This window comes from Zophobas morio, unplaced genomic scaffold (genome assembly GCF_036711695.1).
Source record: "Zophobas morio isolate AGI-343-1 ecotype UQ-CSIRO unplaced genomic scaffold, CSIRO_AGI_Zmor_V1 ptg000008l, whole genome shotgun sequence".
Classification (NCBI taxonomy): Eukaryota; Metazoa; Arthropoda; class Insecta; order Coleoptera; family Tenebrionidae; genus Zophobas; species Zophobas morio.
Window position 1 is genome coordinate 14,209,292 of NW_026972113.1, and position 27,525 is coordinate 14,236,816.

The 27,525-nt window shown below is 42.0% G+C and overlaps 3 protein-coding genes across 4 annotated transcripts; 2 read left to right on the top strand and 1 right to left on the bottom strand.

The window, feature by feature from the left end:
* Nucleotides 1–45: 45 nt before the first annotated feature.
* Cdc5 (Cell division cycle 5) lies at nucleotides 46–2,864 on the top strand. The gene is made up of 5 exons (XM_064051060.1): nucleotides 46–198; nucleotides 249–645; nucleotides 699–1,174; nucleotides 1,229–2,578; nucleotides 2,620–2,864. The coding sequence occupies exons 1-5, from the start codon at nucleotides 154–156 to the stop codon at nucleotides 2,827–2,829; spliced, it is 2,478 nt and encodes an 825-aa protein (XP_063907130.1). The 5' UTR covers nucleotides 46–153; the 3' UTR covers nucleotides 2,830–2,864.
* LOC135125436 (DNA polymerase theta) lies at nucleotides 2,854–12,388 on the bottom strand. The gene is made up of 4 exons (XM_064051059.1): nucleotides 8,330–12,388; nucleotides 8,091–8,283; nucleotides 7,160–8,041; nucleotides 2,854–3,241 (listed from the first exon to the last, which is right to left on the bottom strand). The coding sequence occupies exons 1-4, from the start codon at nucleotides 11,777–11,779 to the stop codon at nucleotides 2,955–2,957; spliced, it is 4,812 nt and encodes a 1,603-aa protein (XP_063907129.1). The 5' UTR covers nucleotides 11,780–12,388; the 3' UTR covers nucleotides 2,854–2,954.
* Nucleotides 12,389–12,473: 85 nt separating this feature from the next.
* On the top strand, nucleotides 12,474–14,373 carry LOC135125438 (ethanolamine kinase). Of its 2 annotated transcripts, XM_064051063.1 has the most exons (5): nucleotides 12,474–12,841; nucleotides 12,909–13,039; nucleotides 13,415–13,687; nucleotides 13,739–14,182; nucleotides 14,229–14,373. In XM_064051063.1, the coding sequence occupies exons 1-5, from the start codon at nucleotides 12,719–12,721 to the stop codon at nucleotides 14,302–14,304; spliced, it is 1,047 nt and encodes a 348-aa protein (XP_063907133.1). In that variant the 5' UTR covers nucleotides 12,474–12,718; the 3' UTR covers nucleotides 14,305–14,373. The 2 variants fall into 2 exon arrangements, with proteins under 2 accessions (XP_063907133.1, XP_063907131.1); XM_064051061.1 differs by having other exon boundaries at nucleotides 13,415–14,182.
* Nucleotides 14,374–27,525: the final 13,152 nt, after the last annotated feature.

The following is a 27,525-nucleotide window of genomic DNA, read 5'->3' on the forward strand; positions in this document are numbered from 1 at the left end:
CGTGCATGTTTTTTTTTAGGGATTTCAACTCGCTTGTAATTATTGTTGGCGTCCCTGGTCCCGTTAACAACTCCGACTTTTGACACTTGTTTGACGCGCCGTTTGAGGTTAAGTAGTTTTTCAGATTCGTTATTTTTCGAATAAATCTCCAAAATGCCACGAATTATGATAAAAGGCGGCGTTTGGCGCAACACCGAGGTACGTTGTTTTCCTCTCCGGCGCCCCCAAATCTACTTGAAAATTTTCAGGATGAAATCCTCAAAGCCGCCGTAATGAAATACGGCAAAAACCAATGGTCTCGAATCGCGTCGCTCCTTCACAGAAAGTCGGCCAAGCAGTGTAAAGCCCGTTGGTTCGAGTGGTTGGACCCCAGCATCAAAAAAACAGAATGGTCAAGGGAAGAGGACGAGAAATTATTGCATTTGGCCAAGCTCATGCCCACGCAGTGGCGTACCATCGCCCCCATAATCGGCCGGACGGCGGCTCAGTGCTTGGAGCGCTACGAGTATTTGTTGGATCAAGCCCAGAAGAAGGAGGAAGGGGAAGATGTGGCAGATGACCCTCGAAAACTAAAACCGGGCGAGATTGATCCAAATCCGGAAACTAAACCGGCGAGGCCCGATCCGAAGGACATGGACGAGGACGGTGAGTTCTGTGGTACCGTTTATCGGAGTCATGTTGTAATGTGTGGTTTGCAGAGTTGGAAATGTTGTCGGAAGCTCGTGCCCGTCTTGCTAACACCCAGGGCAAGAAAGCTAAGAGAAAAGCCCGCGAGAAACAGCTGGAAGAGGCGCGACGTCTCGCCGCTTTGCAGAAGCGGCGAGAATTGCGTGCGGCGGGGATCGAGGTGAACTCGCGCCGCAAGAAGAAACGCGGTGTCGACTACAACGAAGAAATTCCCTTTGAGAAGCAACCGGCTATAGGTTTTTATGACACCTCGAATGAAGTCATAGATCCCATGGCTCCCGATTTCCATAAAATGCGGCAGCAGCACCTCGACGGGGAACTACGTAGCGAACAAGAAGAGCGCGAACGAAGGAAAGACAAACAAAAATTGAAGCAGCGCAAAGAGAACGATATTCCACAAGCCATGTTGCAGAATCAGGAACCGGCGAAGAAGAGGTCTAAGTTGGTCCTGCCTGAGCCTCAAATTTCCGATCAAGAGCTTCAACAGGTACCCCGTTAACCCAATTCCAAGTAGTTTGTGTTTAATTCTTAAATTCTGCAGGTGGTCAAATTGGGTAAAGCTAGTGAAGTGGCGCGCGAAGTAGCGGCCGAAAGCGGCGTCGAAAGCACCGACACTCTCTTCAGCGACTACACGATGACGCCGCAAGCCGCCGCCACCCCCAGGACTCCAGCGCCGCAAACCGACCGTATCCTCCAGGAAGCCCAGAACGTGATGGCTCTAACTCACGTCGACACCCCTCTCAAAGGGGGATTAAACACGCCCTTGCACAACTCGGACTTCACGGGGGTGCTTCCGCAAGCCCTCACCGTAGCCACTCCCAACACAGTCCTCGCGACTCCGTTCCGGTCGACGAGGAGCGACGGGGCGAACACTCCTGGGAGCGTGGGGTTCGCGACGCCACGTAGCGGGGCTCCAGCGGGCAACTTCACGCCCTCTGTGAGAGACAAACTTAACATCAACCCCGAGGAGAGTCTCGACGTGGGGGAGACGCCAGCGGCGCACCGCTCATTCCAGAACACCGTGAAAGAACAACTCAGATTGGGTTTAAGTAGTCTTCCGGCGCCGAAGAACGACTACGAGATCGTGGTGCCCGAGCACGAGGAGGAGGAGAAGGTCGAAGTGGTGCAGGACGAGAGGGTGGAGGACCAGGCGGACGTGGACGCGCGGCTGCAGGAAGAACTGAAGGCGAGGGCCGCGCGCGAATTAGCGTTAAGATCGCAGGTCATCCAGAGGACGTTGCCGCGACCACAAGAAGTCAACCTGGCGGTGTTGAGGCCGATGAACGAAAGCCACTCTCTAACGGAGCTGCAGAAGGCCGAGGAGCTCATCAAGCTGGAGATGGTGACCATGCTGCAGTACGACAACATGAAGAACCCTCCGCCGACGGTGACGAAGCGGTCGGCGATTTCACAAGCGCACCAGTTGGCGTTCTTGGATCAACATCCATACGACGATTTCAGACCGGATGATTTAAAAGTGGCGAAACACTTGTTGAAACGGGAGATGGATGTGGTGAAGTACGGGATGGGGCACGGGGAGTTACCCATCGAAGCGTACACCCAAGTATGGGAGGAGTGCCTCGGACAAGTCCTCTTCGTACCGAATTTGAACAAATACACCAGAGCGAATTTAGTCAGCAAAAAAGAAAGACTGGAGTCGGCGGAGAAGAGACTGGAACAGAATCGGTCGCACATGGCACGGGAGGCCAAGAAGGCCGCCAAAATGGAAAAGAAGTTGAAGATCTTGACTGGAGGGTACCAGTCGAGGGCTCAGGCGTTGATTAAACAACTCCAGGATTACTTTGAGCAAATAGATCAAGCACACCTGGAGCTCAACACGTTCAAGTTTTTGCAAGACCAGGAGAAGGCGGCGCTGCCGAGACGAATACAGGTGAGTACGAAGAGATGTAGGGGGTTGTAACGTTTGCGTAGTCGTTGACAGAGGACGTCAGCCGCCAGATGGAGAGGGAGAAGGCGCTCCAGAACAAGTACTCGGAGTTGCAGCAGCACATTAAGCAGATCCAGACGCACCTCGAGCAGCTGCAGACTCCTGAGGCGCCAGTCGAGCAAACGCAAGAGGTGGAGAGCGCGGAAGTGGACGAGGAGCCGGAGGCCGCTGTGGAAGAGGTTGCAGAGGGGTAGTTCTTGTATGTGTATAAAATAAAGTTGTAAAATTACTTTGGTGTTTCATTTGTGGACCTGCACAATAAGCAAACAAAATGCAATTACAACAATACGATGTAGTAGTAGTAAATGGGGGCGAAATGTCAGGGGTAGTCAGTCAATTGGCCCCAGGAAGGACCGGATTTCACTTTCACCGGGAACGGAATGGACAGCTGGACGGACTCTTCCATGGTGGTTTTCAAGGTGTTCGCAAACGTACTTAAAGTACTACTGGGTACTTCGAAAAGGAGCTCGTCGTGTAGGTGTAGTACCAGTTGGGGGCGTGGTTTCAGAGTGGAACATTTCTGGTCCAAGACCACCATGGTAGTCTTGACGATGTCGGCGGCCGAGCCTTGAATGGTACTGTTGACAGCTTGTCGCTCAGCTTGACCTAAATAAATATCAACGTTTAGAACAATGACATTTTTATTAAACTCAATTTTAATTGTTCAGTCACATTCCTAAATAATACCGGATGACTATTAATGACTGAAGCCAATTTTTGAGTTGGCAACTCTGTGTTATTGACAGCAATGTTAGCATGTCAATTTTGACATGGGGCCCAAAATTTCAATTTTACCATGGCCAACTCCATTAATCCCTTTTACTTTGTTTTAAATCTTATATTCTACCGCTTGTCAAATAAGAACTCAATTCCCATTTTACAGTAGATGAAATAAGTCAGTGAAATGGAGAAAAGAGGTGGGCGAAGCTAAGTTCAGCTTTTTTCTACAGTCTTATGAGCAAGCACTAGCCCCGCCCACCAGCCCTCTTGATTCTACTATTCCGGTGAGAGATTGGGATTTCTTGAGAATTGACATATTAGTTGGCAGCAACCTAACACTACAAAATGCGCTAAAATTCCTACGCTGTTGCCGTCTCTGTTACAAATGTAAAACTACTTAAGTTCCATTACTGAGGTTGCCTTTTTGTCTTAATATATGTAGTCATCTTTCCACAACAAGACACTTAAAACATGTTTAAAATGATAAATTTGTATAGGGAAATATCGATTTTGCAATTACGCTCCGCCCCTGGGTCTGACAACCAATGAAAAATTCATCACGATTAAGACGAGACGGATAAGTAAGGCTTCTCTTTTGGTCTTCTTTTTTAATTAATATATGTAGGGCCGGTTTATAGAAAAGCGAATTAAATATTTAATCCTCAATTAACTTAGCACAGGATTAAAATGAGGAATATGAGCCCGTGATTGGTTAAAACATGCACGTAGCCTATGAACAGACCTCAATTAAAAGTTAATCGCCAATTAACTTTAATTTCGCTTTCTATAAACCGGGTTTTAGTTTTCTTTGTATAACACGATTACTTAAGAACAATTTCACATGGTTCTTCTGGTAGAAAAGTAAGGATTTTACAATTAACCTCCGCCCCTCGGTTTACGACGAATAAAAAAAATCATCAGAATTGAGATTGGGCGGGTGGGCGGGGCTTATATTTTGCCTTTTTTTACATATACATAGCCATCTTTTCACAACAAGGAACTTAGAACATCGTTAAAATGGTACATTGCAAAACCGATATTTCTTTATACAAATTTTCCGTTTTAAACATGTCTTAAGTTTCATGTTGTGAAAATAAATCTACACATATTGAAACAAAAAGGCAAAATGTAAAACCCGCCCACCCACCCTGTTTCAATTGTGATGTTTTTTTTTAATTCACCGTGAAACAACTTAACTGTAAAATTCTCATTTCTTTACAAGAAATTAAAAACATGTTTTTAAGTATCGTGTTGTTAAAAAAATACTATGTATAATATTATAATATTTGCTAAGATAAGACTGACTTTGGCAGATGACAGATCCTCTAAAAAAATAGAGGGTGGGTGGGCGGGCCTAGTATTTGATAAGATAAGACTGAATTTGGCAGTTTTGATATTTTATGTATATCCGAAAATTGGTTGAAGGTATTTTCTTGTAGATTTCGATATCCAGAAGTCATTTTCGGCTCCGTTTTTTCGGAAATTCCTACAGTTTTCCAAAATTGTTAATTGAAATATAGAAGTTTTTACAGTTTCGACAAAAAAATATTATTAATTTTTGCTTCATAAAATACAATTATTTTAAGAATGTACTTTGTGGTTTTTATATATTCACAGAAATGTTTAAAATTTGTTTATTTGGGACAATAGAGAAGTCAGGACAGGTTAGGTCATGTTAGGTCAAGTCAAGTCAGATGCACGAAAAGAAATAAATTTTATAGCAAATAGTATAACAAAAAATGTTACGATTGGAGTTTTTTTTTTCACATCCTAGATTCTATTATTTTTTTCCACTCCACTCGACAGTAGAACATAATTAGCCCCGCCCATCCACCCTGTCTCTTTTCAGTGATTGATTTTATCCTTTTACTTATACTGAACGGAAATAAAATCAGTCGTTAGAATGAAACTAAGGTAGGTGGGCGGGGCTAGTACTTGCTAAGATAAGACTGATTTTGGCAAATGACAGATCCGCCAAAAAAATAGAGGGTGGGTGGGCGGGCCTAGTATTTGATAAGATATGACTGAATTTGGCACGTTTGACATTTTCGACCATTCAGGCTTAGCAATGCAGACTTTTGTATCCTTTTGGAGTTATGACCCTTTAAATTTGAAAGAAAAGGATGTTCTTAAGTCAAAAGTGACACTTTCCTATATATTCGTTATTCCATACTAAAAGCATTGAGTATCTGATCTGAAAATTTTCTTCTAGAACTAAAAAGTTTCAGGGAATCGAATGTTTCAAACCGTAATGCGGTTTTTTTTTTGCTTTTTTGCAGTTATGTCTCTTTAAATTTGTTTTATCTTAGCAGGAACTAGCCCCGCCCACCCGCCCTCTCTTTCCTTAGAGGGAATTTCATTTGCCAAAATCAGTTTTATCTTAGCAAGTACTAACCCCGCCCACCCAACCTCTCTTTTCTTAGAAGCTATGTCATTTGCCAAAATCGATCTTATGTAAGCAGATACTAGCCCCGCCCACCCACCCTCTCTTTTCTTAGAGGATATTTCATTTGCCAAAATCAGCCTTATCTTAGAAAGTACTAACCCCGCCCACTCGCCGTCTCTTTTCTGAGAGGATATTTCATTTGCCACAATCATTCTTATCTAAGCAAGTACTAGCCCCGCCCACCCACCCTCTCTTTTCTTAGAGGATATATCATTTACCAAAATGAATCTTATCTGAGCAAGTACTAGCTTAATATTATATATTGAGAAAAAAATCAAAGTTTCTATCAACGGCAACTTGGCAACAGTTCTAGGAGATATTTCACATAATTTTCACGAGAATACAAAGGTATAATGATAATAGACATCGTTTTCTGTTATTAAGAGACATTTTTATAGCAAAAAACATCAACTCGATGGAATTTATTTTCGTATCGTAAAGTTATGGCTCCTAAACGAAACTCACTACAAAAATTTTCGAGTAACGTAAAACTTATTTTTCATAGCGCTTGAGATTAGATTCATTTTGAAATTGCAAATCTTCGCGTAGATTTTTAGTGACTTATCTGTCACTTAATCTCTCACCGTACGTAGTATACTCTCAATATTGTTAATTAATGGCAGCATTATCATCTTATTAGAATTGTAAGAACAATTCCGATACCACTTAACTTTGGCACTTATGTAGAGTTCTTGATGTACTACGTTGTACTTGTAGCGCAGCCACCCTTTATTTAAATAAAATATTGTAAGGAAGGTTTTATTCTCTTACAGAATCTTGGACAAATCTGTTAAACCGTTGCTGAGAAAATGGATAAATTATAAACAAAGAACCTTGAAAGTATTAAGCTAGTGTTAAATAAACATATCAGACGTGAGACTTATATTTAAAAAAGCAATATTGCTCCTCCCACTCGTACAAGCTCCACCATTAATAAATCATTGATTGGCCCGGAAAAGAGGGGTGGCGTCTACAATTGTTTCTTTCTCATTGTATCTTCTTTATATGATTTTTTAATTATTATTTACTGATGGTAAAGTCGTCTTTGAATGCAAGTCAAAATTTTATTTTAAAAAATGTAGTCCTAGATTCTAATATTTGTCAATTTACAATCAAACTTCCCTTTAAGATCCAATGAATCAAAACGGAAGGAGGGGTGGGAGGGTGGAGCCACTTTTGACTTTGTTTTAAATCTTCGATTCTGCCGCTTATCAAATCAAAATTCAATTCCCATTTTACAAGAGATAAAATAAGCCTAAGTTTAATTTTTTAACAGACTTTGAATTTTACCTCAGGTATGTTGCCAACCTGACAAAAAAATCACAAACATTAGTATTAATAGTCACTCGGTTACTTACTGCGTATAACCCCGTTCCGGTGGTTGATGTGGGGCAAATACCTTCGGCGCCCCGCTACCGTCTCTACGAATCCGTCCTTCCTGCAGCTCTCCAACACCCCCTTAACATAGTCTTTCACCCCTGGATACGCACTCCTAAACGTCTCCATAAAAACCGCCGCTTCCTCCTCGTTCACCCGTAGCTGCTCCCCCAATGCCTTGGACCCCATCCCATAAATAATCCCATAACAAATCTGCTTGGCCCGTTGTCTCAAATCATCCGTAACCTCCCCTTCCTCCAGCCCATTCCACTTCGCCGCCACCGCCCGAAACACATCTCCCTTCTTCCGCAAGATTCCTCGCAGCCGCTCGTCCCCCGACAGGTGCGCCAGCACCCTCAGCTCCAACTGACAATAATCCGCAGAAACCAACACCTTCCCAGCCGGAGCCACGAATGCGTCGCGACAACTAATCTCCACACCTTCTATATCAAACTTCTTCGTGACGTTCTGCAGGTTAGGCTCGTGCATGGTGATGCGGCCCGTGGCCGTATGTGTGATGCAGCACCCATGAATCCGCCCGTCCTGCACCGCGCGCACCAACGGCTGCACCAGCTTGCTGAGGGTGCAATGAATTTTGCGCCACCGCTGCACCAAGTCGGCAATCGGGTTGTCGATGCTCTCCAACACTTGTTTGCGGGTGCTGCGCTTGAGCCCCAGCACTTTGGCGATGTCTTTGGTGGAGGCGAAGGCGAAGCGGCGTCCAGCTAGAGCGAAAGCTTTGTCTTCGACGGATCGTTGTTCGCGGGCGAGGGTGTGCACGAGGTGGGTCAGCGCAGACTTGTGGGCAGGGAGTCCAGCGAGTTCCATCTGGGCGAGGATGCGTACGACGCAGGTCTCGGTATCTGGAAGCGCGAGTGTTAGTTTTGGGTGCGACTAGGATTGAAATAGTACTGTAAGCTTCGGCGAGGTTTGAAGTGAGGCGTTGTTTGAGGGATGTGGTGAGGTGGAAGGCGAGCAGAGCTTCCACGGAGGAGCGGAGTCTTGGGTCGACACCGCTGCGGAGGTCGAGAGAGGGGCTGCCTACGCTTTTGGTGATTCCGCAAAGTTGAGACACTTTGGAGAACGTCGGGCAGTAGAGGGAGACCTAGAATGTCGTTTAGTATGTGTTGTGGGGACCTGGGGGACGTTACCATTGACAGAAGGGTCTTTTCGCGTCCGTCGGGTTCCAACAACCAGTCGGCAATCTTTGGATCTTCAACGTGCGCGAGAACGTCCACCGCGCAACACTTTTTCAACACTTTAATGTGCTCTTTGGAGTCGTACATGCGCACGCTTAGCTCTTGTTTACCTAACAAAGAACGAACAAAAGGAATACAGTCTGCCATCTTGGAAAGACAAAGGTAGTATGACGTGTGCCCGTCCCACGAGATGGCGAACCCTTCCACCTTCCGGTTGCCGTCTATGAATTTGTCTTTTCTCTGTTCCGCAGGAGTCAGTCCAATCGTGCGCTTGTTTTCCTCGACTTCGCTGCACCCCACCGCCACTGAAACCACCTCCTGAGACCTCGCTTCGTTACAAAACGACTTGAAAACACTCTCGCTATTACAGACATTCACGATTTCAAACTCTGACACTTCTTCTTCCGTTCTACTCTTCTTCATGGGGCTTTCCCCCACCTGGACATTCTCTTTGCCTCTTCGTAGACGCTTCCTCGGCGTCTTCGGTGTGAAAAAACTCTCGTCTTGCGACGTCGCCACAAAATCCCCGGTCGAGCTCAAACTGACTCTGGTCACGTCTAGAATGAGACTGTTTTCAAACAAACTTTCATCTGAAGAGTGTGAACATGTATCTTTCGTGTCCCACTTGGCCTCCTTCAAACCCATCTCCATCCTCAAGTACTCCCTCGCGCTTGTCAAAAGTAGCTCCGCCGCCTCCTTCTCCGTCAGACCTTCTTTGCCCACGATCCAGATGTTTTTGAGTTTGTGGCGCTCCTTCATGGCCAACTCCGTCTCCCCGTCTCGGAGTTTCTCGCTTTCGAAGGGTACCACCTTACGCAGGACCGTCTCGATGGTGTTTGCGTCGCAATTGGCGATTTGGACCAGCGTTTCCAAACCTGCGTTATAGAGAGCGCGCGCGCATCTCCCGTTTAGGATTGGTAGTTTCATCAAGTCTAGCAAGTCGCGACTGACTCCGAAATGAAGCCGGTCCTGGAATTGCGAAATCAAGATCTCCACACTGGACCACCCCAACTGTTTACTGAAAGAAGTGACCATTCCGGCGAACGTGGCGGCTGTAAGTTGCAGCGTTTGTAGCATTCCTCGGTTGCAACTAAACTTGGCGCAGACGTCAGACAGAGGGGTTTCGTTGACGAGGTCCTGGAGCGCCAAAGCCACGAAGAAGCGCTTGTGCACCATGTAGGTGTGGTAGAGCTTGGAGGTGTTGGTTTGTGGTTTCCCTCGAGTGGCGCTGACGATGTAGCTCTCACGAACCCCCACCAACCCCCCCACTTTTTTCATACTGGGGGGTAGTTTTTCCCATAGGTTTAGATAAAACATCCAGTCGACGTTACCCCATTGGTGGCACGCGCTATATGGAGTGACCAAGTAGATCAAGTGGAGCTCCGTCTCGAGAACAAAGCATTGCCGTGCTCGTTCCAGCTCGGTGAACAACGCTAGACCATCCTCCGGTGGCATCGACGCCGACAAGCACGCCTTCCCCAATCCCGTCGCTACATACTTCTCCAGCTCCACTAACCGCACGAACTCGTTCTTCACCAGGAAGTCCAGAGCGTCAGCAATCGGATTATCGGAGCCGCTTTGCGCCAGGAGCGTGCACCCGGCGAAGAGCTCCACGTCCCCCGGCGACGACGCCACACCGCTTGCCACCACTTCCAAAATAGCCCGTTTCAACTTCCCGTCACCCTCTAGACAACTCTCCACGGGGCGCAGCGCCTCCGTCATTAGCCCCCTCGCATGCTTCTCCTCGTGCTTTTGGCACACCAGGATGCTCTCACCGCACGCGTCTTTCCCCATCCTCCCGGCCCGCCCCATCATCTGGCGGTACACCAACGCGTCCAAAGCTTTTCCGTGGAACACCGGGGTCCGGATGATCACCCGGCGCGCCGGGAGGTTCACCCCGGAGGACAGCGTCGACGTGGCCACCAGCACGCGGACCACTCCGCCACGGAAAGCACCCTCGACGATGTCCCTCTCGTCCAGAGTGAGTCCAGCGTGGTGGAAGGCCACCCCGAAGGACGCGGTCCTACACAGCACCGGGTCCAACCCAACGGGACACCGCTTCAGCTGCTCCAGTAGCTCGCAGATGCGCTCGCTGTTAAGCTGGCTGCGTAAATCTACTCCGATCTGACTCGTGCCGCGTCCGAGCTTACAGAAAGCGGCGGATATCTGCTGAGCGAGATTCTCGCACCAGTTTTTCGTGGGGCAGAAGATCAACACGGAGCAGTTGTCTTTGATGGTTTCAAGACACAGCTGGAGGATGTGGTCGGTGTCGGTGTCCAGGTCCGGAAGGGGCGCGATTTTCCGCACGAGCTTGAAATTAGAGTCGTAGATGTCGCCGGCGACGCTAGCCAGTTCGTGTAAAGGAATGGGGCGGAAGTTCGTCACGTACAGCTCGGCGTCGAGCCACTTGGACAAAGTTTGTAAGTTCGGGAGGGTGGCAGACATCCCGATTATTTGTACGTCGACGGTGCTGTCCTTCAAAGAGACGTACTTGAGCTTGGTTAACAATAACTCGAGGATGTAGCCACGGTTGGGCTCCCCGAGGAGGTGCATCTCGTCGATAACCACGGCGCCGATTTCCGATAAAGTTCCTTCTTGGAGAAAGTGGTTGATGAGGCTATTGGCTTTCTCGATGGTGCACACGGCGAAGTGCACCGACTTGAAGCCTCCAGGGGGGTTATACGAGCCCATGAAACCCTCCACTCGGACCCCACTCCCGCTAAAAATATCCTGGAAGTAGAACATTTTTTCTCTCACCACTGACACAAAAGGCAGGATAAAAATTACTTTCTTTGAGCGCTCGAGGACGGTTTTAATTGCTAGAATTTCAGCTACGAGAGTCTTACCGGCTGAAGTGGGGGCCGAATAAACGAGGTTTGCGTGTTGTTTGAGCACTCGGGGGTTCTTTAAGCATTCGGCTTGCCACGGAAACATCGTGGCGATTTTTCGGGATGTGTATTTTTCCAGAATGGAGTCGGGGAGCCCCCAGGAAGACAACTTGAGGATGTGGGGGTCGGCCTCGTCGAACAAATCATCTTGAGACGTGTCGTTTTCCTCGTTACCATGTTTAGGGGTCTCCTGAGGTGTTCTGTCAGTTACATTTACCGAAGAATCAAGGAAATTTTCCACGAGGGACGAGTTTTTCTCAAATAAGTCACACGAAGTGTTATTTTGGGTTGTGGTGAATGATTCAGAGTTGAGGAACCCATCAAATATTGAAGTGTTTTTTTCAATTTTTTCTATCTCCGTTTCGGCGTTTCGTAACACGGAAAATTCTTGCGAGTTGAGGAACAGAGAGTCGTCGAAAGAGATTTCATTGGTTTTCTCTTGCGGAAGATCAGTTTTTTCGATGTTTGTTGTGATGTGACTAAAAGTAAAGTTGTCGAATGTATCATTCATCATATTTACAAATTATTGAATAAATATTATAAAAGTCGGTGCTTCAAGCTTGTATAAAATCTTCAACTTGCATTATATACAGATATTGTTGCTAAAATAAATAAATAAATAATCACAGACTAGAAAAGTGGGGTTAGATTTTTAAATTTGTTTGCTGTCATCTGTCTTATTGTCAAACACCTGTCGGGTGACAGGCCACAATATAAACACCAGTGTATTGTAAGTTGCCTAAACGTCCCTGAAAAAAAATATCTGTTTTGAAAATTAAAAGAAACCACTTATATGCTTAAAAAAAATAATTAAATTTGCTTAAATAAGAAAAAAAGGGGGTAAGTTGGTGTTGAAACCCCTGAACTGTGTTAGAGTGAAATCGCATCGAAAATATTTTGGTTAAGAGTTGGCTGCAAAAATTTGCTACAATTGACACCACTGATCTTACTGCTAAATTAAGAGTGACATTATGCTAATTTGTATTGCGAAACAGCACGGCCATATTTTAAAAGGACAGATTTTCTTCTCATCTGGAAGCACGGTTGCGCTTCGCCCCAGCAGATGTCCCTATCGTGGAATTCCGATCAATACCGCGAAATCACCTGACTGCAACCTGCACAATTATCGCAACGTAGAAAGTATGTGGTTATCTAGCTCAAATAGATAATTGCGTGTCATTAAAAAACACACTAATTACATTACGCTCGAGTGGGTAAACTTAAACCCCGACTTAGTCGCAGCCAAACACGAATCAGAAATTTATCAGTCTCTTTATCAAGAAACAAAAAAAACGTGTCCATCTATCACGGCCGGAGCGATCTCGCCGGAGTGACCCCAATCGCATCTCGGCGACAATTCCGTCAATTAATCCCAATGAAATTCCTCTTGTTATCTTGGCATTAACACACGTACGAGTGGTAAGTGCGGACGTGTTTTGTTGACGACAGAGACATGGTAGAAGACGAAATTCCGCACTTATCAATAACGGTAGACGATAAGGACATCAACGCCGGCGCCCTCGACGTGCTGCAGGAGATCCGACCCCTGTGGAGGAAGGAGGACGTCGAGCTTAAGGTACGTCTTTTTGTGTTTGCGGCGACTTCTTCGCTTGTGGTTGTCGAGGAATAAGCAAAAGGAATAGCTGTTGACAGATGGGATCACGAACAAACTGGTGGGATGCCGCCACAAGGACGAGGACGAGGCAGAAACGGTGCTAGTGCGAATTTATGGTAACAAAACTGACCTTCTGATCGACCGCAAGGCCGAGACCAGGTGAGCAGGTGTCGTCTTAGCACGACGATGCAAATTTTTTACTGCGAATTTATCGGTTGTGCGATTTGTGAAAAAGAAAGTGGTTTATATGTATACCATGTTTACATTTTTTTCAAGGCGACGAAATACGAAAAAAACTGATAATGGGTCAAATGGTTACTAGGAATGAATGTCAAGTGTCGCAATTATCTAACAAACAACAACAAAGGAATAAAGATATGATTGTTTGCATCCTGTAACCACTTTTTTCCAGATAAACAACGATTAGACATGTATTATTAGTTAAATCTGTGGTTCTAGGCGGTTGCGATAAGTCGAGTGGGTCGTTAATTAACTCACACGCGATAAAACTATCAGATTATGTATTCGTTACAGGAACATCCTTCTCCTGAGCAAGCTAGGCTTGGCACCTCACCTGTACGCCACTTTCCAAAACGGCCTAGCTTACCAATTCGTTCCAGGATGCACTTTAACACACCAAACCGTCACCGAAGAGCACATTTATCGGCTCGTGGCGACCCGAATGGCCAGACTGCACAAAGTCCAAGTACCAAATCAACACACCCCTCGCCCTTTCATCTGGAACAAAGTCCAGAGCTTTCTCGATTTGGTCCCTGACGTTTTTACCGATACCAACAAACACACCAGGTACATAATAATAATATATAAAAACGCATCCTCAAACTTCCAAATTTATAGATTCCAAGGGCTTAAAATACCGAAAGCGCTACTTCAAGCCGAACTCCACTATCTAAAGAGAGTTCTAGACGAGCCGGGACTTCCGGTGGTGTTCTGTCACAACGACTTGCTGTTAGGCAATGTGGTGTACACGCAGGAGAAGAACTGCGTTACGTTCATCGACTACGAGTACGCCGCTTTTAATTACCAGGCCTTCGACATCGCGAACCACTTCCTGGAGTTCGCGGGGGTCGAGGACGCGGACTTCAGCAGGTATCCGAGCGAGGAGTTGCAGAGGAACTGGCTGTGTATCTACCTTGAGGAGTTCAAGGGCAACTTCGGGGCTGAAGATATAGACAGGTTGTTGCGGGAAGTGAACAGGTTTGTGTTGGTGAGTCACCTGTTCTGGGGGATTTGGGCGCTGATTCAGACCGAGCATTCGTACATAGATTTTGATTTTTTGGGGTAAGTTGGGTGTGTTTGATGGGTTCCTTCTGATGGTACTGTTTAGGTATGCGGCTGTGAGATTTGAAGAATATTTTACGAGGAAAGAAGAGCTGACGTCGTCCGGGAAACTTCCGAGATGATGGCGGTGGAGGGGGTTGGAGTTTGTATTAGGGTTTTGTAAATCTCGTTTAAATAAAGAGTTATTTTTACTTTAATTGTTATTATGCAACAAAGGGTGCAAAAATCGACGAAAGTTCGGTGCTTGCAGTGGTTGATTTTTTTTTACAAATTTTTTACTTTTCAAAAGATGACTCAGAGTAAGTGCTTCTGACCACGTTTGTCCCATTTGGCGATTTTGTCATCTAAAGAGCAAGTTCTAAACTTCGTTGGTTGTCTTGTCGAGTTGGTTAGAACCTCAGATTGGCAAAGCTTGGACGTTCGTTCTGCGAAAAGGATAACATATAAGTGAAGAGATAGCTAACACAACAATATTGGATCAAAATTAGCGCCATCTGTACAACGGTAGATAATTATGAGTTAAATATTACAGGAAACTCTACCATCAGTTCTTTTGCCATCTCTTCAACAACCTGCATTCCTGTTCCGAGGAACAAGATCCAGGTTCGTCAGCACTCCATTTTAGTCTGGTCGGCCCCGTCGGTCGTGGAGACGGTTTGAATGAAACCGTACGGACAAACAACTGATTTTTATTTTTTTATTTCAAAGTTATTAACTATGTTAAAACAGCAACTCATGTCTTGTACTTCTCCAGACATCGAAAATATAGTTAATGAAGTAAATGAGCGTCAAAAATATCATATAATTTTTTACCAATTTTATTACTTTTTGGTTGAGACATTTGAACTCTACACTACCAGTTGTTAGTTAACATCATTAACATTTTTTCTGAAGATGATGGAAGAGTTGCTTAGAAAACTAGTTTAAATGGTGTTTTTTGAAATGAAGGGGGGCTAAGGACATTGCTTTTAGAGCTGAAAGTTGTCATTTATAAACTACGTTCCCGTTGACAGTAACTTTGATGTTCAACTTTTGCCGTATTTAAAGGAGTTGTAGAAGAAAAGTGGCGGATTTAAGTTAATTACCACAAAAATTTACCATTTTAGACATGTTTTAAGTTTCTTGTTGTCGAAATAAGTCTACGCATATTAAGAAAAAGGGGCAAAATGTAGCCCCGCCCACCCACCCTATCTCAATTCTGACGATTTTTCTTATTCGTCGTGAGTCAAGAAGGCGGAGCTTAACTGCAAAATCGTTATTTCTCTACGAGAACATGTTTTTGAGTATCGTGTTGTTCAAAGAATACTATATATTAAGAAAAAAACAAAGCCGAAGATTAGATTCCACCCATACCCGTTCCGATCTCAATTCTCAGTTGTGATGAATTTTTCATTCGTTGTTAGATCGAGGGGCGGGGTTTAATTGCAAGATCCATATTTGTCTACAAGAATTTACCATTTTAAACAAGTTTTAAGTTTCTTGTTCTGAAAAGAGGACTACCTATATTAAGAAAAAAGGCAAAATATGAAGTAAAAAGTTGGATAAGTCTGTCAGAGAATCCAAAGTGCTCAAGTTTATCCTGTTTATCAATTAGTAAGTAGTGATCGATTTGATTGAATGCCTTTTGAAAATCAAGATATATGCTATCTACCTGCTTTCTTTTGTCTATGGCCTCAGATGTGTACTGTGTAAAAGATGCTAAATTAGAAATTGTAGAGCGTTTCTCCATGAACCCGTGGTGAAAGGGTGACAAATTGATTCTGGTCAAATGGATAAATGTGTTTAAATAAAATCGACTCAAATACTTTGGCAAAATTACAAAGCAGCTAGATAGGTTTGACTAGCCTTTTTAAATATTATTATTATCAAATTTTATAATATTCTAACGTTGGAATTGAAAGAGATGCCACTTATTCGCTTTAAACCTAGATTGAAAACATATTTGAAATTCAAGACATATTATAACTACATTGATTTTTTAACTGATGACAGTAGTTCGTCTCTTTCAATTCCATAGTTATTCTTGATTTATATTATGTTTTAATGTATGTGTATTTTATCTTATGATGTTTAATGTGAACTATAATGTAGTGTATCTAAGTTTATAATGGTATTTGTGACTTGTGTAAAACATGTTTTATGTCCTATACACCAATAAAGTTAATTATAATTCTAATTCTAATTTAAATATCGGACAAACGATTGCTTTTTTCCAAATAACAGGAACGACACCATTTCGTCCATTTTCATCCTTTTCGACCTTTTCGTCCTTTGTCGTCCTTACTATCCTTTTTCGTCCTTTTTCGTCCTTTTCGTTCCTTTCGCCCTATTCGTCCTTTTTGTCCTTTTTCGTCGTTTTCGTTCTTTTTCGTCCTTTTTCGTCTTTTCCGTTCTTTTTAGTCCTTTTTCGTTCTTAGTATCCTTTTTCGTCCTTTTCGTCCTTTTTCATCCTTATTCGTCCTTTTTTGTCCTTTTTCATCCTTATTCGACCTTTTTGTCTTTTTTCGTCCTTATCATCCCTTTTTGTCCTTTTCGTCCTTTTTCATCATTTTCGTTCTTTTTGTCTTTTTTCGTCCTTTTCGTCATTGTTCGTCCTTTTTCGTCCTTTCTCGTCCTTTTCGTCTTTTTTCGTCCTTGTAGTCCTTGTCGTCCTTGTCGTTCTTTTTTGTCCTTTTTCGTCCTTTCTCGTCCTTTTCCTCCTTTTCGTCCCATTTCGTCCCTTTTCGTCCTTTCCGTTCTTTTTGTCATTTTTCGTCCTTTTTCGCCCTTTTCGTCCTTTCTCGTCCTTTTCGTCCTTTCGCCCTGTTCGTCCATTTTCGTCCTTTTCGTCCTTTTCGTCCTTTTTCGTCCCTTTCGTCCTTTTTCGTCCTTTTCGTTCTTTTTCGTCCTTTTCGTCCTTCTTGTCATTTTTCGTCCTTTTTCGTCCTTTTTCGTTCTTTCTCGTCCTTTTCGTCCTTTTTCGTCCTTTTTCGCACCTTTCGTCCTTTTTCGTTGTTTTTCGTCCTTTCTCGTCCTTTTCGTCCTTTTCGTCCTATTTCGTCCCTTCTCGTCCTTTCCGTCCTTTTCGTCCTTTTTCATCCCTTCCGTCCTTTATCGTCCGTTTCGTCCTTTTTCGTCCTTTTCGTCCTTTTTCGTCCTTTTCGTCCATTTTCGTCCTTACTATCCTTTTTCGTCCTTCTCGTTCCTTTCGTCCGTTTTCGTCCTTTTTCCTCGTTTTCGTCTTTCTTCGTCATTTTTCGTCTTTTTCGTCATTTTCGTTCCTTTCGTCCTTTTTGTCCTTTTTGTCCTTTTTCGTCGTTTTCGTTCTTTTTGTCCTTTTTCGTCCTTTTCGTCCTTGTTCGTCCTTTTTCGTCCTTTCTCGTCCTTTTCGTCTTTTTTCGTCCTTGTCGTTCTTTTTTGTTCTTTTTCGTCCTTTTCGTCCTTTTCGTCCCATTTCGTCCCTTTTCGTCCTCTTCGTCCATTTTCGTCCTTTTCGTCCTTTTGCGTCCTTTTTCGTCCCTTTCGTCCTTTTTTTTATATCGATATTTTTAACTGCAGTTTAAGAACTTTAAATCTAACAGTTGAGGAAACATGTATTTCTATCATTTAATTCTTAAGTTGAGGTGTTTTGATTAATTTTTATATTTTCATATATATAATTGTCCTATTAATGGAACTTTGTATTCTGTTGGACAATAAATTTTATCTTATCTTATCTTATCTTATCTTATCGTGTCGTCCGTTTCGTCCTTTTTCGTCCTTTTCGTTCTTTTTCGTCCTTTTCGTCCTTCTTGTCATTTTTCGTCCTTTTTCGTCCTTTTTCGTCCTTTCTCGTCCTTTTTGTCCTTTCGTCCTCTTCGTCCAATTTGGTCCTTTTCGTCCTTTTCGTCCTTTTTCGTCCCTTTCGTCCTTGAGCGTCCGTTTCGTCCTTTTTCGTCCTTTTCGTTCTTTTTCGTCCTTTTCGACCTTCTTGTCATTTTTCGTCCTTTTCGTCTTTTTTCGTCCTTGTCGTTCTTTTTTGTCCTTTTTCGTCCTTTCTCATCCTTTTCGTCCTTTTCGTCCCATTTCGTCCCTTTTCGTCCTTTCCGTCCGTTTTGTCATTTTTCGTCCTTTTTCGCCCTTTTCGTCCTTTCTCGTCCTTTTTGTCCTTTCGGCCTCTTCGTCCATTTTGGTCCTTTTCGTCCTTTTCGTCCTTTGTCGTTCTTCTGAACAAGATGGCGACGAGTGAAGAAGTGTTTTCGGATTCTCAAAGAAGTGAATCGGAAATAAAGTGCGATAAATGCAAACAAGTGCTAAGAAGCAAGTGTACACGTTGTGTTGTTTGTGGGCTAACTTATCACCCTAGTTCTGCTCGTGAAAAAAATAAAAAAAAGGAAGTGTTTAGTTTCTTTACCGAAACAGAAATGGAATATCTTCATCACAATAAAACAGCGACTTCAGAGAGTACATCTGTCAAGATAGGAGATGAAGAAACTTCGATAACGGAAACAGTAATTAGTTTCCTAAAAAGCAACACCTTTTCTAGCATCTTACGCAAGGCAATAGAAGCAGCCACCGTCTCCCTGCGTGACGAAATTCGAAGTCTTAAACAAGAGCTTAACAATGTGAAGAGTTCCAATGTTGATATGATAAAAATGTTGACAGATTATCCCAAAAATAATTTGTTGAAGGTGTCCTCTTTCGATGTCGATGCGTTCTCCGATATATCTTCCGATGGCATAAACGATACAAACGAGTGGAAAAAAAAGGTGCACTATAAAACATCACGCGATAAGAGTGTCCAAAACCGATCCGGCCAAAAAACTAATAAAACGCAGAAAATTCCGAAGGATAACAATAATAAATCCGTTTTAGACCCAAAGGTTATCCCGTTTATTCCATCTAATCCATCATTAAACGCAGCATCGTCGAACATGGAAAAAAATGAAAAAAATGAAGAAATATCTTCTCAAAACGCCCTAAATGATGCCGAAGGTTTTCAAACTGTTGTCTCAAGAAAGAAAAAGCGTAACTTCATTCGAGGTAAAGCTTCTGCTACAAATGAAAATGATACGTTGATAAAGGCTGTGCCGCGAAATGGGTATATCTATGTCGGTAATTTACATCCAAACACGTCTGAAAACGATTTGAAGCTATTTTTAAAGTCTAAATTCTCTGATAAAGAAATTAGTGTTGACAAACTTCCTAAGAGGCCTACTGCCAAAAGCGTGTCATTCAAAATCACAGTGGAGAAAACAATTTTTAAGGATTTCTTCATGGAAGAATTATGGCCGGAAGGAATTTTAGTGAAAAAATTTTACTTCTTAAAAAACCAAAAAGTAAATACGTCCCTAATGAATTAATAGAAAATTTCTGTTTCAAAGGGGCCAGTTTTCGAATTTTATTTTTAAACATACAGTGCATTAGAAACAAATTTAATATGCTTTTTTCAGAAGTGGAAATTCTAAAAATAAATTGTCTCTGCCTTTGTGAACATTGGTTGAACCATATCGAAATCGATAATATTCATGTGCCCGATTTCAACACGGCAGCATTTTTTGCGCGGTCTTCAAAGAAGCATGGAGGAGTTATGCAGCTGATGCACCAAAGTATCCCCTTCAAGATTCTGTCTGATAAGGTATCAGCACTTTTTGCTGAGGTGGATTGCGAATTATGCGGCGTACTTATCACTAAGTTAGACTTAAGTTTAATAACGGTTTATCGCTCGCCAAAAGGCGATTTTCATAAATTTATTGATACTATAGTCATTCTTCTTAATGAAATTCATTGCAAATCTAAATACGTCATAGTGGGTGGAGATTTTAACTTATTATTTGGCACTAATGATGCAAAAGCCAATTATTTTTGTAATCTTTTGTCTAGCTACGGCTTATATTCTACTATTAGATTTAAAACGCGTTGTAACAACACACTTGATAATGTGTTTACTAATATTAATTCAGATGTGATAAATATAACACCTGCTAAACTTTATCAGTCGGACCATACTGGAATATGTGTAAATGTTACTCTAAAGGAAGCTGTATTCGATAACTCATTTATCCCTAAATATGTAAGGCCCATCTCACAGTTTGGGAAAATCATGTTTTTTAATTTATTACAACAAGTTGATTGGAGTTTCATTGATCAAAATTGCGACTTTAATACGTCTGATTTGTTCTCGATCTTTATAGATACGCTACTGTTATATTATAATATCGCCTGTCCTGAGAAGAAACTATCGTGTAACAGATCCAAGGTCCATAATATAATTTGGTATACCCCTGATTTAAAAATCATGCGAGAAACTCTGCATCTAATATATAGTTCTTACAGATTATATGGGACTTTGGATTTAAAAATAATGTATAATAACTTTAAGCGTAAATATGAAGAAGCTGTTAAAAAAGCTAAAATTGCAGCCAACAATGTCTGTATTAAAAACAATTCTAATAATTCTAAAGCTATGTGGTCATTAATAATTAGAAGTAGAAAACGTACTATTCATGAAACTACAAAAATTTCCTCTAACGAATTCAATTTACATTTCTCGAGCATTGCTAAAAATATTCTTAATTTCTTACCAAATACTAATCTTGATCCTGTTAAAATTATGATATCTGTTAATAACACGTCACATATGTTCTTTAAATTCAGGACAGTTAGCGAGGTACAAGTTCGTGAGGCATTGAATAAATTAAAAAATAAGAGCAGCAAAGATATTTATGGGTTCAATGTCGACGTTATAAAATCAGTAAAGGATATACTAATTGCACCTTTGACCAAATTAATAAATAAATGTATTGTTGACTCGGTTTTTCCAGACTGCTTAAAATTGGCTTTAGTATGTCCAATATACAAAAAAGGTAATGTCAATGAAGTTGATAACTATCGACCAATCTCCCTTCTTCCAGTGTTGTCTAAAGTGTTCGAAAAATTAATGTTAGAACAAATCCTTGAATTCTTTATTATTAATAACTTGTTTTGTACAAATCAGTTTGGATTTCGTAAAGGCTTATCCACTGAAAAAGCTGTTCTATCTTTTATTGATAATGTCGTTAAATCCTTTCAAGATGGCGAATATTTTGTGTCTGCCTTTCTAGATCTTAGTAAGGCATTTGAGCAATGTCATCTTCATTAGTAATAAGTACTCTTATGAATATATCTTCGCAAGCGGAACCTTGGTTTTTCGCCAACAAACTTTGCGTATATAAGAACAAATCAGTTCAGATGGTATTTTCGTTGAAGAAAGATAAGTCTTTTGCGGATACGGAAAATACTAACAAGTTCCTCGGAATTGTTCTAGATACTAAATTACTTTGGCATGAACATGTGGATTATATTGTTCACATCATTTCTAAAAATACTTATCTCTTAAGAAACTTATCAAATCATGTTGATCAAAATATATTAAAAATTGCATATTATGCGCTAATACAATCTCACTTAGTATATGGCATACTAATCTGGGGACACAGCGCCTCGTCACAAAACCTTTTTAGGCTTCAAAGAAGAGCTATTAGAATCCTTTCAAGTATTGGTTATCGTAATGATTGCAAATTTTCATTTCAATCCTTAAACATTTTGACATTGCCCTGCTTGTACATCTATCACTGTTTTAAATTTTTAGTAAACCAAATTAATCAATTTCCTACACTGAGTTCTTTCCATGACTATAATACCAGGTCCACAAATTTGTTAATCGAAAATTTGAGAATAAACCGTTGAAGAACTGCCAGGAACTATTTCTGTATAGTGTTCTTTAACAAATTACCTCAGAGTTTCCGCAACCTTCCACCATCTCAATTTCTAAAAAAAATCAAGGATGTCTTAACCGAAAATAGTTTTTATAGTTTCAATGAATATTTTCAATATAATTTTGAGTAATTTCTTGTTTATCATGTAGCTAGCTCATAATCTACATAAGTATTGTATTGCATGGTTTTTATGTTTATTTTTACTATTACATTCTTGTAAACTTTGGACGAGTGTATAAACTTTATGTTTTTAGCACAATAAAATTACTTACTTACTTACTTACTTACTTACTTACTTACTTTTCGTCCTTGTTCGTCTTTTTCGGTCTTTCTGGTTTTTTGTTCGTCTTTTTCGTCCCTGTCGTCCTTGTCGTCCTTTTTCGTCCTTTTCGTCCTTTCGTCCTCTTCGTTCTTTTTCGTTCTTTTCGTACTTTTCGTTCCTTTCGTCCTTTTACGTCCTTTTCGTCCTTTCCGTTCCTTTCGTCCTTTTTCGTCCTTTTCGCCCTTTCGTCCTTTTTCGTCCCTTTCGTCCTTTATCGTCCGTTTCGTCCTTTTTCGTCCTTTCTCGTCCTTTTCGTCCTTTTCGTCCTTTTCGTTCTTTTTCGTTCTTTTCGTCCTTTTCGTTCCTTTCGTCCTTTTTCGTCCGTTTTCGTCCTTTTCGTCCTTCTTCGTCCTTTTCCGTCCTTTTCGTTCTTTTTCGTCCTTTTTGTTCCTTTCGTCCTTTTTTGTCATTTTTCGTCGTTTTCGTCCTTTTTCGTCCTTTCCGTCCTTTATCGTCCTTTTCGTTCTTTTTCGTCCGTTTTGTTTCTTTCGTCCTTTATCGTCCGTTTCGTCCTTTTTCGTCCTCTTCGTTCATTTTCGTCCTTTTTCGTCTTTTTCGTCCTTCTTCGTCCTTTTTCGTCGTTTTCGTCCTTTTTCGTCCTTTCCGTCCTTTATCATCCTTTTTCGTCCTTTTCGTCCTTTTTCGTCATTTTCGTTCTTTTTGTCCTTTTTCGTTCTTTTCGTCCTTTTCGTTCCTTTCGTCCTTTTTTGTCCGTTTCGTCCTTTATCGTACGTTTCGTCCTTTTTCGTCCTTTTCGTCCTTTTCGTTCTTTTTCGTCCTTTTCGTGTTTATCATCCTTTTCGTCCGTGTCATTTTTCGTCCTTTTTCGCCCTTTCTCGTCCTTTTCGTCCTTTCTCCTCCTTTTCGTCCTTTCTCCTCCTTTTCGTCCTTTTTCGCTCTTTTCGTCCTTTTCGTTCCTTTCGTCCTTTTTCGTCCTTTTTCGTCCTCTCTCATCCTTTTCGTCCTTTTCGTCCTATTTCGTACCTTTTCGTCCTTTCCGTCCTTTTTGTCATTTTTCGTCCTTTTTCGCCCTTTACGTCCTTTTTTCGTGCTTTTCGTTCTTTTTCGTCCTTTTCGTCCTTCTTGTCATTTTTCGTCCTTTCTCGCCCTTTTCGTCCTTTTTCGTCCTTTCCGTTCTTTTTCGTTCTTTTCGTCCTTCATCGTCCGTTTCGTCCTTTCTCATCCTTTTCGTCCTTTTCGTCCTATTTCGTACCTTTTCGTCCTTTCCGTCCTTTTTGTCATTTTTTGTCCTTTTTCGCCCTTTACGTCCTTTTTCGTGCTTTTCGTTCTATTTCGTCCTTTTCGCCCTTCTTGTCATTTTTCGTCGTTTCTCGCCCTTTTCGTCCTTTTTCGTCCTTTCCGTTCTTTTTCGTTTTTTTCGTCCTTCATCGTCCGTTTCGTCCTTTTTCGTCCTCTTCGTTCATTTTTGTCATTTTTCGTCGTTTTCGTCCTTTTTCGTCCTTGTCCGTCCTTTTTCGTTCTTATTATCCTTTTTCGTCCTTTTTCGTCCTTACTCGTCCTTTTTCGTCCTTATTCGTCCTTATTCGTCCTTTTTCGTCCTTTTCGTTCTTTTTCGTCCTTTTTGTTCCTTTCGTCCTTTATTGTCATTTTTCGTCGTTTTCGTCCTTTTTCGTCCTTTCCGTCCTTTATCGTCCTTTTCGTTCTTTTTCGTTCTTTTCGTCCTTTATCGTCCGTTTCGTCCTTTTTCGTCCTCTTCGTTCATTTTCGTCCTTTTTCGTCCTTTTCGTCCTTCTTCGTCCTTTTCCGTCCTTTTCGTTCTTTTTCGTCCTTTTTGTTCCTTTCGTCCTTTATTGTCATTTTTCGTCGTTTTCGTCCTTTTTCGTCCTTTTTCGTCCTTTCCGTCATTTATCGTCCTTTTCGTCCTTTTTCGTCCTTTTCCGTCCTTTTCGTTCTTTTTCGTCTTTTTTGTTTCTTTCATTCTTTTCGTCCTATTTTGTCATTTTTCGTCGTTTTCGTCCTTTTTCGTCCTTTTCGTCCTTGTTAGTCCTTTTTCGTTCTTATTATCCTTTTTCGTCCTTTTCGTCCTTTTTCGTCCTTTTTCGTTCTTTTTGTACTTTTCGTCCTTTTCGTCCTTTTTTCGTCCTTTTCGTCCTTTTCCGTCCTTTTCGTCCATTTTCGTCCTTTGTCGCGACGATTAAAAAAATCATCACAATCTATCTCAATTGGGGCGGATGGGCGGGGTTATATTTTGCCTTTTTATCCCGAGCGTGAGCAAAGGAAGTATTGTAATCGAGTCCGTCGGCTGACTCTCTACTTTTAGATTTTCTCGACCTTTCATGGCCCCTAGAAGACGAAGAAATAGGTCACCCGTTTCCGTCTGTCCGTCTGCCTACTGTCCTGGATTTTTATTAGACAGATAATCTCCGAAAGTAATTGACCGATTGTCATATAATTTTGTATTTATATTAGCATATCATGCAGATAGCATTAATATTTTTTGGATTTGCATATATATAGCAGAGGTGACTCAAAAAAATTAATAAATGAGTCTATTTAATTTCCAAAAATTTTGGAGATACAACACTGTTAATATTAATATTACATTGCACCAACGCAACTTGATAGACGCAAAATTTTGTAAAGTAAAAACTCGTTTGAAACATAATTGTAGCACGGTTATTGACATTTACTTTAACATTACAAACGTGCATTTGTTTTGTTGCGTTGACTAGGTTCCATGAATGTGGTATAGACAAGTTATAATCAGCCGATTGTGAATTTCACCGTCAAAAATTAAAATAAAATCCAATGTTTTATACAATAAGCGGAAGTCGAAGCAATAAAAAAGTCTGGGCGACCATCGGTATGGTTTGCAGTTTCTCTGTTTGACTCTCACGTGTACAGTGTGTTACAGCTTGTTGTCTTAATTTAAGAATGCTCAGATATACATCAATGATTTTGAGTCGCCTCATACGCGAGTAAACTGTTTCGTTATTTTATTGATTATAAAATATATTCAAGACGACCCAATTCATTTTCCCGAAAATTTGGGAATACAGAACTTTTATTTTTGTATTAAGTACACTACATCTATCCACAAAGGTAACCCTTCAAACCTAAATTTAAAACTCAAGCAGAACAAACACAAATTTTTGAAGACACAATTATATTTAGGGTGATGACCTGACATGATTCTGGAAATTTTAACCTTGATAGATATGCTCTGTTTGTACAATCTGGAACTTCGAAAACTAGGATGCTCACCGAAAAATTTACTTAAGATACATTCAGCGCAGCGATTTCCCATTACTAACAAACCTCAGACCTTATCTTATTATAGTAACACGAAATGAACCACCTTAATAAATAGCCGCCAATGTGGTAGTTACCCAAACCATGAAACCGCCCCCATTACGTAAACCCGCAACGAGCTCTAAATAACCCACCCTACGTGACAAAAAGCCATCGCCTGCCGTAAAGTGGGATGGCGTGCGTGATTTGCGAAGATGGGACTTTCGAAAAGACAAAGATGCTACTTGGACGGGCGGTGCGTGTCTCTGGTGGCGGTAACAGGTGTCGGAAGCGTTAGCGGAGCCGCTCCATCACGCGCCGCTACCAGAGAGCTCGCCATTCCATGATTACCATTCTGTTTTCCATTTGCTGTGCTGAAGCTGGTGAAGACCGGTGCACCGAGATTTTTCGTCTTGTAAGGTAGGGAACGTAAAGTAGAGAGCAAGTCTAATACAAGTAATGCGTAATCAAATTTCGCTGACTCAGTCCTGTCACAAAAAACTTATTTCTCATTCCTTTGATTGTGTTTTCTCCGGAACGTTGACCACGCACGGGGGTTAAATATTATTATTATTGAAAACGGAAGAAACTAGTTATTGTGTACCGTCCGAACGTCCACGATGTTTGCAAAATTTGTCTCAAATTGTTTTCTAATTTCACTGTGTGCTTCTACGAACGATTTTATTCTCCCGAAAGCCTCTCCCTTCGAAGTTCGGTTACTCAAATACTTGGAGAGACCCTGTCCGACTGAACCCCACCACTACGCAACCATCAACACCATCGACAGAACCGATGACAAATGTAGGCACTTGCTGGACTCGTTTGTCAAAAATTTTCGCCACCCCTCTGTGATTGAAGTCCCGACTTACCCAACCGCGACTGAGTATTACGCGTTTTTACCAAACCTAAACACAATCAAAGATTTGTTTGTTCTTTGGAACAGCCGGAGCAAAATCCACGTTGTCGTCTGCAACCCCATCCTCGACCCCAGAAGCGTCTCCCAAACTTTGTCGACTCTCTGGGAGAAAAAAATCCTCAACTTTGTTCTAGTAGTCGTCGATGACGACCTCCAGGTAATTACTTACAACCCCTTCAACCACACCATCATCAACCTAAGTCGCCACACATGCTCACACTTCTTCGACAAACTCAAAGACATCCACGGTTACGTGTTAAAAGTCGCCATGTGTCAGAACCCACCCCTGTTGGAAAAAACTGCGGGGGAGTGGCGAGGCAGCGATTTTTCTCTCCTCGAACTGGTGATTTTCGCCCTAAATGCCACTTTGAAGATCGTAGAAACTCCACTACGGCGAGACTTGGAGGGGATTCGGGACGCTGTTGTCTCCAAAAAAGCAGACTTTTCTTTTTTGGGGTTGAGCCAAGGTTTCGACTACGACGATTTGGATTTTCTGAGTCCTTACATAAGCGACGGTGTCGTGGCTTTGGTGCCCAGAACCCACCGACGAGGTACCATTTTGAGGATTTTTGACGCTGCTAGTTGGGCCGTTTTGACGATTTTGACGCTTTTTCTTTTTTTGTGTGTGGAGGTTTTGAATCGATTGGGGCTGCGGGGGTGGGGAGCGTCCAAGCTACTTTCGGTTTTGTCGATCAGTTTTGCCATTGGGGTTTTGACGATTTTTCAGTCGATTATGACGGGTACTTTGACGAAGGTGAGGTACCACGACGATGTCAACAGTGTCGACGATTTGGGAAAAAGCGACTTGAGGGTTTTGGCGTTTCCTAGATATTACGATATGGCGTGTCGTTTTCACCATCTGTGCAAAAGAATTGAAATTGTCGACAAGAGGGAGCTGTATGACGTGGTTCGTCAAGGTCGCGACGATATGGCTTTCTTGCTTCCGTATTTTGTGGGTTTGAAATTTGCGAAAATACAAAAGAATGGGAGATGGGTGTATAGAATAATGGACGAATTTGTGGTTCCGAGTCATCGAGTGTACCTGTTTGAGAAAAATTCTCCCTATTTGGAAGAGATGGGGAAAATTATGCTTCAGTTGAAGCAACTAGGTTTGATGCATAAGATTTATTTCGAAAAC